This window comes from Homarus americanus, unplaced genomic scaffold, assembly GCF_018991925.1.
Source record: "Homarus americanus isolate GMGI-L3 unplaced genomic scaffold, GMGI_Hamer_2.0 scaffold25483, whole genome shotgun sequence".
Taxonomy (NCBI): domain Eukaryota; kingdom Metazoa; phylum Arthropoda; class Malacostraca; order Decapoda; family Nephropidae; genus Homarus; species Homarus americanus.
The window spans coordinates 6,397,236-6,417,657 of NW_024726235.1; the positions used below are offsets into that span (position 1 = coordinate 6,397,236).

Below are 20,422 nucleotides of genomic sequence, written 5' to 3' on the forward strand. Positions count from 1 at the left end.
GAGGATCATAACTCCCTAAGGTAAGCAACGATTACTTGTCTACACATGAAAAGTGAAATACTTTTAACACTTTTGTTTTCAGTACAATTCACACCCATATTAATCAAGAGTGGCTTTCAAGTTCTGGAAATATAATAAAAGTATAGTAAAGCACATTAAAAATATCTTAAGCAGGAAATTCAAGAACCTGGAGTTCCAGGGGCTTATGAATGAAACTCATGAAAATGACATGTGGAAATTTTATAGAGAAACCCAAGCATCCAGCTAAATGCTCAGCAAACACATCCCAGCACGTAAATTCCCAATGACCCAATAATATTTTAAATTTTAACACAGACTGCCACAAGAGTCATATTCAGAGACAACCCACTTAATCCTTTATACAGAAGTCACCACCACAACATATGTCAAGAGGTACCCTGACTGGGAATACAGCATTTTTCCTGCTGTATCCTCTCTTGGAGAGATGATAAAAATCTAATTCTATACTGGTTCTATTACCATATGACAAAAAAAATAAATAAATAAATAATAATAATAAAGAACTCGACTAAGACTGTATGTTGAACTTCTACGACTTTAGAGTACCTTCCAGTAGTAAAGAAGGAATGCTGGAATATTAAAGGGAAATAAAAACAATAGTTAAAGAATGGAAAAAGTAAGTGGAAGAAAGATGGGAAGAGAGGTTGTAACTGAACAAACTGTTCTGTAAGTCCCCAGAATTCTTTTTAAATCTGACCAATATCATGGGCAATTTGAGGCCATTTTGAAACCATGTGCACTTGATATTAGTAGATATTCTGAGGTAAATAGTAATTACTTTTCACTGTACAAAAATGCCCAAGTACAATACTGCATTAAAAAAAAAGTTATTGGAATCTGCCCCTGGAATATAAACAGAGTGAAATACAGTATTCATACATTGTTCGTGACGTGAAGGAATGAAAAAGTCATTTAATGCTTATTGAACGCATACCTTATACACAGAGGTGGCATAACCAAATATTGAGGATTTGTTTACACCATGTTGAGGTTCCAATGGCACCAGCTCATGGTACATATCAATCTCCTGTGGCAAATCTGAAAATATTGAAAAGAGAATTTAGTAATTTCATAGATCATGCAGTGTTTAAAGTGATATACACTATTTTTATGGCACAACTGGCTTATTCAGCATTACTCTAGTAGGAGAGGAAAATGGAAATGAGGTAAAATACAAGAGTGAATTTTAGAAACATTTGATAATTTTAAGGTGTAAACACCACATTAGAAAAGATATTGAAATGACATTCAATATTGGTCTCATTCTCAAACACCCTAAAATAATATTTCATTCTGTGATCAACAGTAACGTTTCCATTGTGGGCAATCTAATGATGGTTTTATGTCATTCCTCACACTTAATCCTTTTATCAATAGACTGCAATGGCAAAATTCATGCAGGCATCTGACAGAGTTTGGCATAATTAATTTTTTTTCCTCCAAGTTCCTTGATTTGATTTGATTTTTCATTTTGTAATTTGATTGCAGATAGCATGTTTGGTTAGGGTAGGTGGTTGCAGTAAAAAGGTGTCATTTACGTACATACTGTAACTTGGTTAATATAGTAAGGCAGTCACTAGGGTAAAGTGGTCAATCTAGTAAGGTGGCTGGTATAATAAGATGGCTACTGAAGATGTAACTTGTCTATAATGGTTGAAGGAAAGGCACAGGCTGCACCACAGTCTCAGTGGGTGCACTTTCACTTCTTTATGATAGGTGGATATACTGTACAGGGATATTGTCAAGTAGACAAAATTAGATGGATGTGAAACATTTTGGACACAAGAGGAATGAGTTAATTAGTCAAAAGAAATTATGTACTGTATTTGAGTATAAAATGTGGAAAAAATTCAATGCAGAGAATAAGAAAAACATTAATGAGTAAAGTGAAAGTTAAATAATTGGTAATGGGGTACAGTATAATTTATAGGTGAATAGATGGAGGTACAGGGGAAGACCAAGAAGACAGAAGGATGGAATAAACAATGCACTAAAAGTGTAAGAACAGACAGCCAGGATAAAAGATTGTGCAAGAATGAGCAGAGAGCTCTGTGGGGAAGGACAAGCTGCTGAAAAGTAATGCTGGCTTGCATAAAGTAATAGGAAATTCAGAACTGGAGCCTTGATGGAAAAGAGCAGTACCATAGTAAAACACATCATTACAGTAGTAAAAACAAATGAACGACAACAGGTAAAGAAAAAACTAAAACATATGCACGTACTGTATAGTATTTGTCAATTTGTGGCCAACCTGTATTGTGTGGGAAAGTGTTTGTAAGAAAAGCAATGTAGGTTCCTGAGTATAAAATAATATTCCAACTTACCAGGGAACTGTTCTGGGTCAACATGTGCCAAAGCCAATGCATGCCTTTCTAATATTTCATGCCGCAAATCATCACCCATGAAGAAGTGTGGAGTATTGTTGGGTGCCCTTAAGTGGTGGACATGGGCAGGTGTGGGCGGCAAAATATGATAAGGTGGGAACACCAAAGTTGGCTGGGGACCAGTTGTGAATGGAGCAGGAGATGCTGTGGCACCAGTGGCTCCAAAAGATGGCTGGTCTTGGGCAGTGAAAAAATAAGTTGTTCCTCCTACATTTTCCTGGTAGGTGGACAAATTGGAAGCATTGCTGTTCTCCTCTCCGCCACCACTTTGCGGGGAAATTCGTCCTCTACTAGGGGAGTCCTGAGGTGATATCGGTCGCTGCGGGGACGCTACTGTTGCTGCCGGCGAGGACCGTGTCATGGGAGTAAAACCCAAGGAGGATGGAGTGGAGAGGCTGGGTGAGCCAAGGCCTGAGAAGGAGTGGAAGGATGGGGTGGAAGATGAATGGGCAAGACCCCCACTTCCACCTGACCCTGGGACAAACTCTGCTATGCTGCTCACTGATGGCTGAAAACAAGGGTATTATTATATAAGATTTCTCAATACCACTTACAAGTACTACAAAAATTCTAATAACAATTATATACTCATTTGTCTGGCTACATCTTCAGGACATTCCATAAAAGTCATCCAATGATACAAATGATATCCCCGTTAGCCGGAACAATTGGTGCAGAGCACTTCCATGGATGAGAGATTTCTAGCTAACCAGACGACTTTCTCAAGCCCGGAAAAATTCCTTATCCCCGGAATCTTTTCCAGTTACTGGGAAAAGTTTTCTGGTGTCTAAACTAAACATCTTGCACAGACACTAGCACACTTCCCCAGAACGTTTCTGGGTGCTGGGGATGTTATGTCTAAACTACCGGAGCCCGTAAATGCAGTTCTATTCAAGTCAGAAACTCCATTTCTTTCCAGAATAATCCAGAATAATTTATCTAAAAGTTTGGTTAAATATATTTAAAAATTAAAAATCTATATAAAATGGGCATGAATAAAGCTGTGTATTACAGCAAAGACTGGTGTTTTCCACTCCCATGGAGATGTAGGGGATTAGTGGGTCTCATGTACTGTAAGTGACCTGTCCGGATGCAATGGCAGGTGGAGGTAGGGTGGGGGATTAGTGGTCTCCTATTACTGACATTCTGATGAAATGGCAGGTCACCCTTTCTTGGGTGGGGGATTAATGGGGGCTCATGACCTGAAGATGTCTTGAGTAAACATGAAACCTAAAGTATTTTTAGGGACACTGATAAGTATAAGTATAAATGAGCAAAGTTTTATTCCTTCAACATAACATTACATAATATTTTAAAAAATGGAGTGAGAAAGCAGAAAGGTGTGGGTGATTAGAGAGATGGAGTGGAAAGGAGTGGCAACATGCACCAGTGTTGCCAAGCGCTCAACAGCTGATATTTAACTAGCTATCACGCAGTCACACACAGTACATTTGTCATACAATAAGACCCTCAGAGGGTGTGTGTGTGTGGGTAGTATTGGAGGGTGCATGTGGGTAGTATTGAAGGGTGTATGTGGGTGGTATTGAAGGGTGTGTGTGGGTGGTTGTTGGTGTGTATGTGTGTTGTAGCACAGTATGGGTGATGTAGAGTGAGAGTGGGGGGTCAGACCTTTTTGGGAGGTGAGGGGGAAGGATAATGCGGTCAGTTTTCTCCCCCTCCCCATCCTCAAGAATGGCTAATTGTGATAGGGAGATGAATTTGATACCATAATGATCCTTAATAAATTTTCTATGAGTCATTTCCACTTAGATATCCTTAAACGAAATATTTCAATATGAAATAATGATGGGAATTTCATTCTTTTACATAAAAAAAGTTTATAACGAAGTCAATAAAATTGGTTCTAATTCTGTTACAAACCATTCTTTTTTCAAAATAATCAGGAATAAATTATCTAAAAGTTTGGTTAAATAAATATATTAAGATAAAAAGAAGAAAAAAGATTATCTGATACATGCCTGAATAGAGCTGAGTTGCAGCAAAGACAGTGTGGTATTATTTTTCCAAGAGTAAACGATGCAGCTCGTAGGAGCTGTAGTTATTTATGAAAACACCGCTGTACACATACAATATTGTTCATACTGTAAACATAATAATGTATACAGTAGAACGTCGATTTAAAGCGATTGAATTTAAGATTATTGATTTAAACCGACACCCACAATTAAGGACAATGTTTTAATTTAAAGCAAATCTTTCCTATTTTGCGCGAGTCAATCCAGAGCAGCAGACAAGGTATTTTAAAATTCGCGCCTAATGTTTCTCTGGGCACGCTACACTGTCCTAAGGGCAAAGCTGTACTGTAGATGTACTCAAAATAATGTACTAAATGATACCTAAAATTTTTGTCTAGTGCAAACTATAGTATGATTACTGTATATTAAAATTAATCACTATCTTATACGAATTCCAGCAATGTAAATTATATTCTCCCCGGTCACTTCTGTGACATTTTATAAACAAAAACTCAATCTAAAGGACATAAATAAACAAATAAATACCTCACTAGACCTTCGGCACCAATTGTCAAACATGTCACCTCCCCTTCATTCCTCCCTCCTTCCCAGCCAGGGTTTGGTGGTTTTAGGCTTACAGTTTTTATCTTACATAATATCACAGACTAAAGTTAGGAGAATAAAATTTGCATTGCTAGAATCCTTGCAAGACAGCGAATAATTTGAATATAAACATCATATATTTTTCACAAGAGATTTAAATTTTAGTCATTTGTAATAAAATTAATTACATGTCAGTTCAGTAACAATTTATATGATAAAAACTTAAGGACAGATAAATAAATAAGCACTAGACCTTGACATCAACTGTCAAACATATCACCTCACCTCCCCCCCCCCTCCCCATCAGCTGATCACTAGTAAACAGACCCTTTCAAGTCCCATAATTTTAGCTGTGTTGATTTATGAGTGTTTGTTTTAACATAGTACTACAAAAAACAATGTTTTGTTTATTCTAGGAGATGGGCTGATGTGCATCTGGGTAGACTCTCAGTCTTTTTAGTATTTTGTGTTTCTCTCAAGTACCAAACTAAATTATTCCATTGAAACAACACTTCGATTTAGTGCGACCTCTCTTGGAAAGTATCTCGTGTTATATCGACATTCTACTGTACTAATAAACATTAGTACTCACCAGCAGATCCTGTCATCTTTAGCCTAGAGTAGGCAGGCACTTCACTCAGCTGACTGTAACACATAACTGTAATCACATCTTAACACTTGTGATGGAGGTTGGGTGGGAGATTAGTGGGTCATATTACTAGCCTGACCTGATGCAATGTCAGGTCACCCATTGTTGGGTGGGGGGGGATTAGTGGATCTTATGACCTGAAGATGTCTTGAATGACATTATTATTTACCTATGAGGTACTTACATAATACTGTACTGTATTGTATATTAAGTGTACAGGTATTAATAAGCACAGATTATTACAGTAACGTATCTTTGCTAATTAATGAAAAACAATTAAATAATACATATTGTATCACGAATGAGGCAGTACAGTAGTTGGTGACAAACAATCAGTGAGGTGACCCTTTGCAGGCAGGGGAGTTCACATCCCATTGAACCCTTCCCCTCTTCCTTCCTCACAGCATTCATTATAAACTTCTATTTGTGTTAAGAGAAATGAATTTGAAACCATAATGTTCCTGAATAAATTCTCTGAGTTGTTTCCAATTTGATATCCTTAAATGACAAGCCAAATAAGAAGGTAAAAATAAATATTTTACTGTAGAGTACAGTATATGAAGGGTACTGGTATTAATAAGCTCAAATTATTAGTTTCTGTCTCTTAAGTACAGAACTAAACAAAGAATTTATTTGAAATACTCTATCATTCGATACCACAATATCCTGACCACTGGGGCTAGTCATAGACTTTTCCCTGTGAAAAAGCCAAAATTTTGAGCAACATATTACTGTACTCATTTTGTACTCAATGTACTATGCTAAAGGATGAAAATTTGTATCTCGTGCAAATTAAAAGATATATATACTCAAATTAATCGCTACCTTGCAAGGATTCCAGTAATGTAAGTTATATTCTGCTAAGTCAAGTCTGTAACATTTTATAAGAGAAAACTTTAAGCTTAGAACAACCTGCAATCCATTAATTGTTATCACCGCCATCTACCTCCCCTTCTAGCTAGGAGAAGAGAAAGGGGGGTTGAGAGCCTGGAGGGGAGATAAATGCATACTCAAGGCTTATACAGTATATAAAAGGTAAGGAGTTAAAGTTTTTTGCTTATAAAATGTCACTGACTTGACTCAGCAGAATTTAAATTGCACTGCTGAAATTCTTGCAGGATAGCAATTAATTTAAGTATAAACATTCCATAACTTGCACTAGACATACAAATTTTAGCAATTAACTTTGTACATTTGAGTACAGGCTGTGATAATTTATGTAGTTGCAGTTGCAAAGCTTCGTGACATCACTAGTGTATAATGCGTCTCCATATGCTCCATATGCAAAAGTAGCCAAATTGCGCCACCATATATCAATTAATTGTATAATAGAAATTATAAATGCTAAATGCTATAAGACGATGGTTTACTAGTGCTGTTAATGTGTGTGGTGTGTAAGTGTCTTGGCATGTCACCTCACCACCTGACTCCGTCACCTCACCCTTTGCCTCGTTAGCTCAGCTCGTATTATATTGATTTATTACTGCATTATTTTACCGTTTTAGTATTATATATACATTTAAAAATACTTATATTTGAACAGTAATTATAAATAGAACAGGAGCAGAAAAATCCAGCGTTACCTAAGCAGTTGGTCTTCCCACCCATGCACCAACCATGTGAGAATGCGGCTAAACATGATGCAATCTTTCATAACACTGGGAACCTTTGTCCCCAGGTCCTGAGCAGAAAGATTTAGTGATTTTATCACAATTTTCTCAGATTTTCCAGTACTTGTGCATCATTTCATAATCGATATTTGCTCCCAGACCCAGAAATAAAAATTTGGAGACCCCCCCCCCCCCTTTTTGTTAGATTTTCAGAAAATGCTTCCAATTTTCAACCTCAGAATTTGTTCCCAAACTCAGAATTTAGGGAACTTTTCAGAAAATTTTAGCAAATTTCAATTCCGGCTATTGAAGAGTTCCAGGTTTGAGGGATTCCAGCTAACGGAGATATTACTGCACAAAAGATTTTCTACCCACCACACTAACTTTCCTTGTACCAACACCATCAAGGCTCAAGGCAGCTACACTATTGGTGAGAGATTGTTGTTGTTGTTGCTGCTGCTGCTCCTGCTGTGGTGTTGATGTTGCCAGCTGTTGACGATTCTGCAAAAAAGAATTAGATAAGTACTATTAAATGATGTGACCATTTCTATGTTTATTTCTAAAATACAGCCATCTCTCGATTTACACGGTAGTTACGTTCTTGAGAACGGTCATGTAAATCAAATTTAATTATCCCATAAGAAATAAAGAAAATGGCCTGGGTCAAGGGAAACACTCCTTAAAAACTGTAAATTGTTTATCTATTTCCTTCAATATGTTTTCTTTACAATAACATAATAATAATACAACAATAATAAAAATAATATAAAATAATGGAAGCAAACTTAGTGGTGGTGAAGGAGAGGAGGGGGGAGTCATCTGAATCAGATGACAAAGCAGGTGATAGGGGAGAAGTGGGAGCTTGCCAGATGTCGATGGCTGAGGTTCAAGTGATGTTACTTTTTCTTTTTTGTTAGGTAGGAAAGCAATGAGGTACTGAACTACGCTGCCTGGTGCAATGGTGCTCTTTCAAAATGGTGCTATTTAAAAAAACTTTGAGTTATTTTAAAATATGTATTAAATTATTACTAGTGTTATTTCAAAATCAGGCAAATTAAACCCATGTAAATCAAGAGGTGACTGTATTTAGCAACTTTCACTCATGAGATTGAGTGAATGATTCTGGAACTCCCATCTCATGATTAAGTAGGTAACAGGGAGATTCGTGTATCATAACCCAGGTTAACCCTTGATGTTGATGGCTGATGCCAATCAATATGCCTTTCCCATTACAACCATCAACCTTACAATAGGGAAATTAAAGGAGAAAACTACTGCCTTGGGACGAGAGTTGAACGAATTGTGTCAGACAGTAGCCTGTGGTAACTTCACATTCCTTTGTTCATTTAAGATTTTAGTAACTATGCTACAATAACCCTTTAATGCAGAAAATAGTATTACAGTATTACCTTTCTATTATAAATTTCTATAATTCAAAATTCGCTATACAGTACAGTAAAGCCCAAATAACGACAGTAATGTGTCCTCTAATATTGCAGTGTAAGGTGAATCATCATATCGCGAATCATTAATTACCATTAAAATAAAACAATAATAATGAGATGCGTTCCCAAGTGTGACCTTTTCATATCTTTTGTGTGGCTTTTTACCCTCTTTTCCCCCAAAACAATACAAATTGCAAACTATATTCTTTAAATAATGTTTCTGAATGCACCTTATACAATATAAATGAATAATAATATGGTCACACAAGAGGAGATGGGAAACCCTTGTTTTCGTTTGTGCTTACAGCCGGGAGTCCGAGACGATAGTTCTACCGTACACGAGAAAATGAAAAAAATAAGACCCTGGTTGTAGCTGTACGTAGTAAAATTAAGGTAAAAAAAAATGAATACATATGTTTTAAGTAATGTTATTTACTGTTAATAAATGGAACAATATACAGTAGAAGTCCAAAAATCCGGACTGCTTGGGGATTGGGTCGGTCCGGATTTTCCGGATTCTCAGGCAGTACTTTTAAATTCAAATTTAAGGAGGAATAAAGAAGAGATGAACAGGTACATTTTGATAGTTTATTCATTAGCAAATATAGCATGCTTCATTTATCAAAACAAGCAGTTTTAAAGAAAAAGCTGTGAATTCTAGAATTTTATTCTTTGCCTTTTTTATATCATAAATTGTAGACTTTCCAATGTCATATGTTTCCATTAGAACAGTATTGCTCACACCACATTCTAGTTTCTTAATTATTTCAAGTTTGTCACTCAATTTCAACATGTTCTTCTTTCTCTTCACACAACAAAGTTTATCTACTTTAGGAGCCATTATTATGGGCTTGTACAGTACTCTGTAAATGGAAAGAGTAGGACTCAAAATTACATATGTTGTCACAGTTTGATTGCTCGTTTTAAAGTGGCGACCACATGGTCGCTTGTTGTCACTGTGCAGCTGTGGCGCTCACGCATACGCACATACACACAAAAGCCCGCTAAAAAAAAAATAATAATAATTTGAGTTTTCGAAAAGTCCGGATTCTCGGGTGGTCCGGATTTCTGGCATTCGGATTTTTGGACTTTTACTGTACTGTATAAAGATTAATTCAATCAAATACATATTCAGTAATAAACAATAATGAATCTTTTGTACATATTCTTAAGATAAATGACGCAGTATCCTTAAATGCGCATGTATGTATAAGTTGGCGTTCCCAATCCATCTTTTCTTTTTTTCTTTGCCATTAGTGGTTAGCTACTTACAGTATATGCGAAATGAACAATACAATTCATTAATAATACGTAGAATATTAAAACACACAAGAGGAGACAAGACGGCATTGTTGTCAGTGTTTACACCCATAATGTCAGTTATCCACCTGAAACTGAAGAAAATAAGACCCTGGTTGTTGTTGTAGTAAAATTAATGTAAAAAATATGTATGTTTTAATTAATGTTATTTAATGTACAGTAGAGGTAACCACTGATGTTAAAGAAAAAGAAGCGGGACTGATAGTGGAACGCCAATGTATAAGTGCACACTCAAGAAAACATATTCATTTATCTAAAGAATATGTACAAAAGATTCATTATTGTTTATTACTGAATATGTATTTGATTGAATTAATGTTTATACAGTGGGGTATGCTATAACGAACGGATCCTACTACGAATATTCCTATAACGAACGGTTTTACCTATAAAATTGAGAATGCTATAACGAACGAAACTCCTACAACAAACGTTATTTAAAAAAAAAAAAATTTTTTTTTTTACTAATTTATTGTTTTTTTTATTACAAGTATTGATGATATTCTTTATTTCAGGGGTTTAGATGCATATTTATGCACTTTTTTACAATTTTTACAATTTTAAATTATATTTTTCAGTGTTAAGTGGTTGTATTTGGGGGCCTGGAACGGATTAATCCTATAACAAACGAATGCTATAACGAACAAGGTTCTAGAACCAATTAGATTCGTTAAAGCATACCCCACTGTATATGTGAAATGAACAATGCAATTCATTAATAACATTTGAATATTAAAGCACACACGAGGAGACAAGACGGCATTGTTTTCATGAGTGATGATGGTTCTACATAAGAAACTGAAGAAAATAAAACCCTGGTTGTAGCTGTAGTGAACACAATGTAAAAAAATTTAATACTGTACCTGTTTTTATGTTTTAAGTAATGTTATTTAATATTAATAAATGGAACACTAGAAGTAGCTAACCACTAATGGTAAAGAAATAAAGAGAGATGATTGGGAACGCCAACGTATGTACAGGAAGTGCGTACAGTGATCCCTCGGTTAACGAATTACCTCCCATAAGAATCTTCAACTCAATTAACGAACAAAAATTTGGTTTACGAAGTCCTTAAGAAATTGTGTCAACATGTTTTCGCCTGCTCACCAGCTGGAGTATTAGTCCGCCAATACAGTAATCGGTTTTAGGGCTTAAATTCGTTACCATGAGTAAATATCAAGAAGGTTGTATGTACTATTCAATAATTTTCCAAGTCTTATATTAAAATTTTTAGTCATTTTAACAATTATTTAACATTATTGAAGTACAGGGAAGTAGTTTTTAGCGCGCCAAACAGCCACTTGACTCACCCAGAATGGCGTCAGTTTGTGTGTCTGCTCAGTGGAGGTAGCATCTTGCTTGAGACTCTCTTGAACATAAACTATTTTTACATTTTTACAGTGTACAATTATTGGCCATTCTGAAATTTATTTTACATATTGACAATATATAGTGCAGTGCAGTGTTGATTTAAAGAAAATAATCTTGAATTACACCAAGTGAACTTAAAATTTTATGGGTGAAATGGTGGCATGAAGCATGGGGTGACTTCTCTTCCACCCCCACTGCCTTCTCTTCTCCCTTCTCCTCCACCCCCATTCTAATTCCCATCATCATCATCATCATCAACCAGGAGCCTTCTACATGCACACCTCAAAGTAGGTGTACTTTACTGCATTTATTATTAGTTTGTATGTAATTTTCGGTGAGCTAGAACGAATTACCCAAAATCTCACTGAAACAATGGTTTCGGTTTACGAAATTTTCAGTTAATAACAGATTTTTTGCAAACCATTTAAACCTTAATAGATAAAACTCAAAGTCTGTGTAGAAGGCCGGCATCCTCCAGGGAGAAGACGTTCCCTCACGCAGCACCCCCTCAGCACCAATGAGCGTCGGTAAGACCCGTTTCTCCCCCAGCACTCGGAGAGGTGCTTACAACGAAGATCTCTCAGACCGGGACACTCCACCAGGAGGTACCGAATAGTCAATTAAGAAACCATGAGTCAGCCGTGTGTGGCCAATGCAAAGACAGCCAAAGCGGTCTCCCAGCAGCGCGGCAATCCCTGATATCCCCAGGCACTCAATGTAGGGTGGATGTTGTGGAGCTTATTTGCTCCGACAGCATCCCACCTGTATTGCCAATTCAAGCAGATGGCCACTTATTACTGGCTTCATACCAGAGGCATGCAGAGGAGAATAATGTGCCACAGGGCAAAAAGCAGCTACTTTTGCCACAGCATCAGCACACTCATTGCCCTTCTTCCCTACATGGGCTGGAACCCAGCAAAAGCTGACTTTTCGGTCCCAACATTGGATGGGAAACAGCCAGTGTAAAATATCTTTTAGAAAGGGATGGGGCGATGAGACACCAAGGCCCGGAGAGCACTATGAGAATTGCTAAAAAATTTAAAATTGCTGAGGTTGGGTAAAATTTAACAAATAATCTCGAGAGCAAGTAAAATACCCCAAAGCTGTGCCGTAAAAATAATCTACCACTTCCAAGTAATGCAAACCAAACCACATGTAACAACTCTACGCAGCTTTCAAATTAAAATGACTCCCATGAGTTAATGACTTGTATATTGTTAATGAATTCAAATAACAAGTTCGATTGTCTTATACTTTTTTAAGAACCAATTTTCAGTTGTTCAACTCAGGGTCGAGCATGCCGGGGCTTAGCCCAGCATGTGGGATAAGGTGTTTTGTTAGGATATTAATTTATTATGTTGTTTTTACAATGAATTCTTATACTGTATTTGAATGCATTTTAAATTACATGATTTTTTTTCTTTAACATTTTAGCCAGCCTAATACTACAAAGTGTAAAATTTACCCATCTGCTCTTTACTTCCTATCACTTGATTTGGGTCCAAGTGGAACAGCTTTGTTTTGATTAAGTGCAAATAAGTTTTATTGTACTGTATAGAAAATGCTGGAAAACTATTTGTAATGGAAGGTATAGTGATATCTCATGAAAATTAAGCACCCAAAATACCCACCGGAACATTTGGCACCCTAGCTTAACCCACCTCAAGTTTATACAGTACTCTGATGGTACCCAGGGTGCTTATACAGGTTGTACCTCTCTAGTCCGGCATTTTGTGGTCCGGAAACTCCCGTGGTCTGGAACGATTTTAGTTTGTCCAATAGGTAGATAGGCAACTTTTTTTTTTTTTTACTCTGAATTATTATTACAGGAGTATTAAATTTTTGCCCCTCAGGCCCCAATGTGGATCAGTGACCTATGCCCGGGTGGGCTAATCCCCTTAAAAAAAAAAAAGCCGCGGGAAATTAAGGTTTGTTTACATACGGCAGTTCAGCTGCACTCTCTCTCTCTCTCTGCTTGTCTATACAGAGTACAACATTTAACCCTTCAATATATATGCGCAGTAAATAAGTGTTGCTTTCATATTCTTATGTAGAGTAATGACGATATACTTTCACATGTGTGCACTTACATACGAGCAGTCTCACTTTTTTTTTTACCATTAATGGTTAGCTACTTATATTGTTCCATTTATTAACATTAAATAACATTACAGGTACTTCAAGCAACCATATTCATTTTTTAACATTAATTTTACTACAGCTAAACTCAGGGTCTTATTTTCTTCAGTTTTATATGTAGAACCAATCAGTCACTGGTTTCGTAAGCTTTAACAAACAATGCCGGCAGCCGTCTCGTCTCCTCTAATATTCCACGTATTATTAATAAATTGTATTGTTAATTTTGCACACACGTACATTAATTCAATAAAAACAAATTCAGAAACATTAATTAAAATATATATAAACAGTAAATAAGTGTTGCTTTCATATTCTTATGTAAAGTAATGACGTTATGTTTTCACGTGTGCGCATGCGCACTTACATATGCGATCTCTCTTTTTTGTTTACCATTATCGTTAGCTACTTCTATTGTTCCATTTATTAACATTAATTAACATTACTTAAAACAACCATATTAATTTTACTACAGCTACAACCAAGGTCTTATTTTCTTCAGTTTTATATGTAGAACCAGTCAGTCGCTGGGTTTGAAATCAACGAAAACAATGCTGTGTCATTTCCTCGTGTGTTTCAATATTCTACGTATTATTAATGAATTTTATTGCTCATTTTGCACACAAACATTAATTCAATAAAAAAGACATTCAGTAATAAACAATAATGAATCTTTTGTACATAAGAGAAATGACGCTGTTTACATGATTATGCACGTCGTCTGCACATTGGCGGGCCGTTCAAACCCGTCGAAATTCAAGTTTCCGCCGTCAAAATTTTTATTTATCTATTTTTTTGTGTGTTCCAATAAAATACGTTAAGAATTAAAAACCTTCGAAATTTGAGAAGCTACTATACGACATTTAACCCTTCAATATGTCTTCAAAGAGACCATGACGCAGAGAAAGTGGTGCTAGTGCTTCCAGGCATAAGCACAAGTCACTATCTATCCAGGAAAAGGGTGAATTTCCATGGTCCGGCACCGGTCAGGTCCCGAGGTTGCCGGACTAGAGAGGTACAACCTGTATTCATTAGATACAGTAGCTATGTGTGATAAACGAAGATCATGAGGTAGTACAGTAATAGACACCTAGAGAAATTCCTGAATTAAAATGCATGACTCTCAACATAATAATTGTTGGCTCACTGACCTCCCCATATACTGGACTGTAGTGAGTACTGTACAGGGGGTCCCCGACTTATGAAAGTTCAACTTACAAACACCCGCCGATACGAACGGGGTTAAACTTGAAATTTACAGTACAGTTGGGTCTTCATTTACGCGGTCAATTGAACCCGCAGAGTACCGCGTAAAACGAGAAATGCATAAATGAAATAACAGAACATAAGGGATTAACTGAAATAGAGACTGGGCCAACCCCCAAACTCCACTTTTTCCGACACAATACCTACGTTGTAGTAAAAATAACATCTTAATTTTATGATGGTATGCACACACAATTAATATTTGAGAGAAATACAGTCGCCCGGTTAATGTCCATTCAAATAATGGACTCAACTCCCACCCCCCCCCCCACTGAGAAATGTTTGGGTGAAAACCGAAGGCTTACATTTTTAGTAATAAATAATACTTCAGACTAAAGTTAGGATAATATAATTGACATTGCTGGATTCCTTGCAAGACCAGGAATATTTTGAATATAAACGTCATATATTTTGTACAAAAGATAAAATTTTGGCTCTTTCTAATCAAAATTCTTACATTTGATCTAAAATTTGTATGTCTAATGCAAATTCCATGATGTTTATATTTAAAATAATCACAATCTTATAAGAATTCCAGCAATTTAAATTATATTCTGGCCGGGTAATTTGTATGAATTTTATGAGCTAAAACAAATGTCTTCAGTAAATAAACAAATTATATTTCACCCGCGTAAATGACCAAATTTACTGCGTAATTAAAGCATTTCATTCTGGCAAGGCACCGCGTAAATGACCAAACTCGTAAACAAAAACCGCGTAAATCCAGACTCAACTGTACTGTATTTTGTTTACCTGAGGACTTATATTTTGCTGTCATTTACAGTATTTTGTCATTCTATTTCTTCTTTTGTCTTTAATTAAGTGATTTTAGATGTATATAAGGACTTAGGCTATGATACAGTGGGATTTTAAACATTGTTCTGTAAGTACGGTATGCACATAGCATGTGTTCCAACTTACGTACAAACCCGACTTAAGAACGTCCTCAGGAACGGAACCCGTTCATAGCCCGGGGACCCCCTGTATAGCATGAAGCAATAAAGTACATTTTTTTTCTTTTTTTTTTTAACCAAGGTGTTTTGGAGTAATATTTATGGCTGAAAAAGCTATGAAGGAACTTTAGGGAAAATGAAAGCAAAAATTATAACCAAAGTTAAATATATCATTAAAGGAAGAGAAAATATTTACACTTATATATGTGGCTAGTTTTGACTCTTGTGGCAGGCCATTAACTTGATTCGTCACAGGTGGAGTAGATGCTGGAGCCACTGCTGCTGCCTGCTGTGACAGTCCAAGGTTAAGGAAGAGAGGGTCCATCCCGGTAGCTCTCTCTAGTAACCTGTATTAATGAAAAAAACTTCCTTTGTTTAAGGATCAATTCATGAAAATACCTTGCTAGGATGAATAATATTTTACCCATAAAAATATGATTCCCTTTAGGAAAGTTGTGTACAGTACTTAGTTTCCCTAAATGGTGACAGAAAAACTAACATTTTTCTTTGGGTTAAATTCATCAAATTTAAGAATAATATACAGTACTTTATTATCATACTGTAATTATATAAAATGGCAGTAATATTTTTAGTGGGGGACAGGTGTATGTCCATTTATTTAATAATGTTTTGCTTTTCTGTTGAAACTATCCTAAGTGATGACTTCAGTAGCAAGTTTTTGCTATTGCATTCAAATAATCTTTTTATGAACCATCAGGAACAAAAATATAAATGCGAAGCTAAAATTTAAAAGAAATGCAAAATAAAAATTTTCAGAAAATAAGCAAACATGATTATGTTCTATAGTTACCGTCAAGCACCAAATTATATCTTGCTGAGATAGCATCTACAACAACCACACTTAAGTAACTGAACCAATATACAGCACTGGTGAAAAGCTTGCCATAAATAATGAACAAAATGTTACATTGAAAACATTATGTACAAATGACATCAAAAAGCAGAGCTTGTAAAACACCAGTAGGATTCAACTATCAATAAGGGAGTTTATAAGAGAAAGTTATTGGAGAGAAAATAAAGCAGAAGCAGATGTGAAAGTTACAGGTAAACTGAGGTACAGTATGGAACCTTGATTTATGATAGCCCATATTGTATTTATGTGTAAAAATTTGGGGGGCATATACTCACCCTACAAAGGTGTATCATTGGTGTCTGTAATTTATTGGCTAGTGAGTTGGCTCACAAAATTGAGGATGCAGACTTGATTACTAGGCAGCACAATTTGTTGTGCAAATACCCTCGTACCTCCTGCCACTTTTCACCTAAAAGCAAAATAACCTGTCATTTAAATTACCCAATGCTATGCAATGAAAACTCATTCATGAATACCATAACAAATGAGGCTTCAGGTCAGTTAAGGTAGTTTTCCATTTGATAAATAAACATGTCAACCAATCAAATGATAATAGGCCGCTGCTTCTATAATTTTTTTCCATACAGTAGAACGTCGATTTAAAGTGATTCAATTTAAGATTATTGATTTAAAAAGACACCCAGAATTAAGAACAATGTTTTAATTTAAAGCGAATCTTTCCGATTTTCCGCGAGTCAGTCTGGCGCAGCATATTTAAAATTTTGCGCCTAATGTTTTTCTGGGCACGCTACACTGTCCTAAGGGCAAAGCTGTACTGTAGATGTACTCAAATAATGTACTAAATGATTACCGTACTAAAATTTTGTCTAGCGCAAACTGTAGCATGTTTATATTCAAATTAATCACTATCTTATAAGAATTCCAGCAATGTAAATTATATTCTCCCTGGTCACTTCTGTGACATTTTATAAGCAAAATGCATAAACTCACGCTAAAGGACATATATAAACTAATAAATACTGTACTTCACTAGACCTTCGCAGTGCCAACTGTCAAACATGTCACTGTCACCCCCCCCACCCAGCCAGGGTTTGGTGTTTTCGGCTTGAAGTTTTTATCTTATATAATGTCACAGACTAAAGTTAGGAGAATATAATCTGTATTGCACGAATCCTTGCAAGACAGTGAATAATTTGAATATAAACATCATATATTTTGCACAAGAAAATTTTTTGCTCTGCAATAAAATTCTTGAATTAAAACTAAACTTTTTATGTCTAATGCGAGCTTTTGCATGTTTATATTCAAATTAATCACTATCTTATACGAATTCCAGCAATGTTAATTATATTCTCCCATGTCAGTTCAGTGACATTTTATGAGAGAAAAACTTAAAGTCACTCTTAAGGACAGATAAATAAATAAATAAGCACTAGACCTTGGCATCAACTGTCACACATATCACCTCACCTCCCCCACCCCCTCTTCCCAGCCAGTAAACAGACCATTTCACATCCCTTAATTTTAGCTGTGTTGATTAACGAGTGTTGTTGCTACTGTTATAGCAAGTCGACATTCAAGAGGGAGATGACGGCACTGTTGATGATAATTTTCAAGATTTACCTGTGTGTGATCTGTTAGATGATTTACCACTAGACTTCACTGGCTTTGAGTTGGTGGTGATGCTGGGGAAGCAGCACAGTGTGAGAGTGTGGGGGCAGGGGCAAGTGTACTAATGCCACTCCCTGCCTCGAATGATAGCAAAGTCTCATTAAGCAATTCAACGAGGTGCCTAAATGTTAGTTATTATTAGTTATTAACTCTACACAGTATTGTGTGTGAATAAGTGGTTGTAATTTTTTTATGGGGGTTATAGGGGGGGGGGTGAAAGTGGCTGTGGGCTGGTACTAACTGTCCCATTAAGCATGTAAACTATACTCACCACATTAATGATTTTCACTTTAACGACCCTTTTTGTTGTACCAGTTAGTCGTTAAAGTGAAGCATGGACTGTATTGTATACAGTAATATCTCTGTTAGCTGGAATCCTTTTTAACCGGAACTCTCCGATGACCGAAATTGAAATTTTCTCGGAAAATCATTCACAAAGCCAGAATTTTCCAGAAAATTATGGCTTTGGGAACGATTTTTCGATGGGCTAAAGCAAATCCATCTCTGCATCACTGAAATTATGATTTAGGCGGTAGTGGTGATCATGGAGCTGGCGTTGGATGGGGAGATTGTGGTAAGTGGTGAGGAGATGATGTATCGGTAGGTTTGTTTGGTAACACTGGCTGCAGCACTGGCAGGCAGTTAAACTGCTGATGTCTACCCACAAAAATAAGTGTAAGTATAAATGAACAACGTTGTATCCCTTCCACATTACGTTACATAAATTTTAAATTATAGTGAGAAAGCAGAAAGGTGGGTGTGATTAGAAAGGCGGAGTGGAAGGAAGTGGCAACACGAGATGGGTGTAAAAAGCATGCTTGTCCTTGTTAGGAACATAGGAACATTCAACCATAGAACACACATATCTTCATCACTTGGGTGGATCGGGAACCATAACACTCTTCCTGTTCATAGGTGCCATGGTGGAGGGTAAGTAAAAGTTACAAAAATTGCATAAAAAAATAAGAATTTTGAAAACTGATTAGACTACAGTATAAGGAAAAATCAGATATCACGGATTAGGGATTAGACAGAACCGATTCAGGGGTATAGTAACAATGTGTCTGGTGTCTTTAATTGCTGACAGGAAATTGATATTGATCAATTATTAACGAATTTCGTGCTTCAGCCAGATGCTCCCTTTAAACCGGGGAATTAATCACATCATAAACTGGATTTAAGACTAAGAAGATTCTTACAGAGTCTGGACATCCCCCCAATAGATCCCCCACCCCTCCTATTCCCTCAGGATTGACAACAGCGACAGCTGTCTAGCACTGCGTGCCCCACAGTTGTAAACACTGTACGTATAAGGAAGAAGACAGTTTGTGACAGGACATGTATAGACTTGGGGAACCAGGGGTTAAAACCCCAGGGTCACCTAGTAGTTTGCTGACATACAATTACCGCAAAGGATGGCGTCTAAGACGGGTTGTGTGGCTATAACCATAACAAAGCTTACGACGTTGCTGAATGCGGTAAAGCATGAAGGCTATTGCTGGCAATGCCAACTGCCTAACCAAAGTAAACGAGGCTATTGCAGATCATAAGGGAATGAGAAACTTAGGGACGAGAATAGATGAAGCTGGATCCTTGTTGGTTGCCAAACTAGAGCAAGTTGGGAAAGAGATCCTCGTTAAGACTGAGGAAGTAGCTGATAGAAAGGAGGGAGTAGTGAAGAAGAGTTATGCTCAGGCTTTAGCAGGACCACAGAAGGGGATGCAGAGTAATGCAGGATCCAAACAGGTCCCTCAGCAGCTAGAGACTCTGCACAAGTCTGTTGAAGAGATGGCAACTAGCATACCTACTGATAAGGTAGAGGAGGAACAACGGGAACGTTTCAAGCCGATGAGTTGAAGTTTATCTCTGTAATTTCATATTTATCGATATAAGGCATTAATGTCAGTATGGTGATCTAGCCAAAACTCTAATGCCTCCAAAGCGTTTATTTCTAGCGAGTTCCTAGATAAATGTAAGTGATATCTCCGTTAGCTGGAACAATTGGTGCAGAGCACCTCCAGGAAGAAGAGATTTCCGGGTAACAAGACGACTCTCTCAAAGCCAGAAAAGAAATCCCCCATCCCCAGAATTTACCAGGAACTGGAAAAATTATCGAATTTCCAGAAAATGCCCTTGATTTTCATCTCTCAAACCTGGAATA

At 36.6% G+C, this 20,422-nt stretch overlaps 1 protein-coding gene across 6 annotated transcripts in view; it reads right to left on the reverse strand.

Moving 5' to 3' along the window:
* The window catches only part of LOC121865482 (PAN2-PAN3 deadenylation complex subunit Pan3-like), a 98,224-nt gene that overhangs the window by 65,975 nt on the left and 11,827 nt on the right, over positions 1-20,422 (reverse strand). For 4 of the 6 annotated variants that reach the window (XR_006088769.1, XM_042364973.1, XM_042364975.1 and 1 more), the window contains exons 2-5: positions 15,952-16,102; positions 7,640-7,765; positions 2,367-2,934; positions 977-1,080 (exon numbers count right to left, since the gene is read on the reverse strand). Coding sequence is in view for 5 of the 6 variants with exons in the window: in XM_042364975.1 (XP_042220909.1) it covers positions 977-1,080; positions 2,367-2,934; positions 7,640-7,765; positions 15,952-16,102 (949 nt within the window). In the remaining variant the exon portion in view is untranslated. Of the gene's footprint in view, positions 1-976; positions 1,081-2,366; positions 2,935-7,639; positions 7,766-15,951; positions 16,103-16,904; positions 17,039-20,422 lie in introns of all 6 variants that reach the window. The other 2 variants (XM_042364972.1, XM_042364974.1) reach the window with 1 other exon arrangement.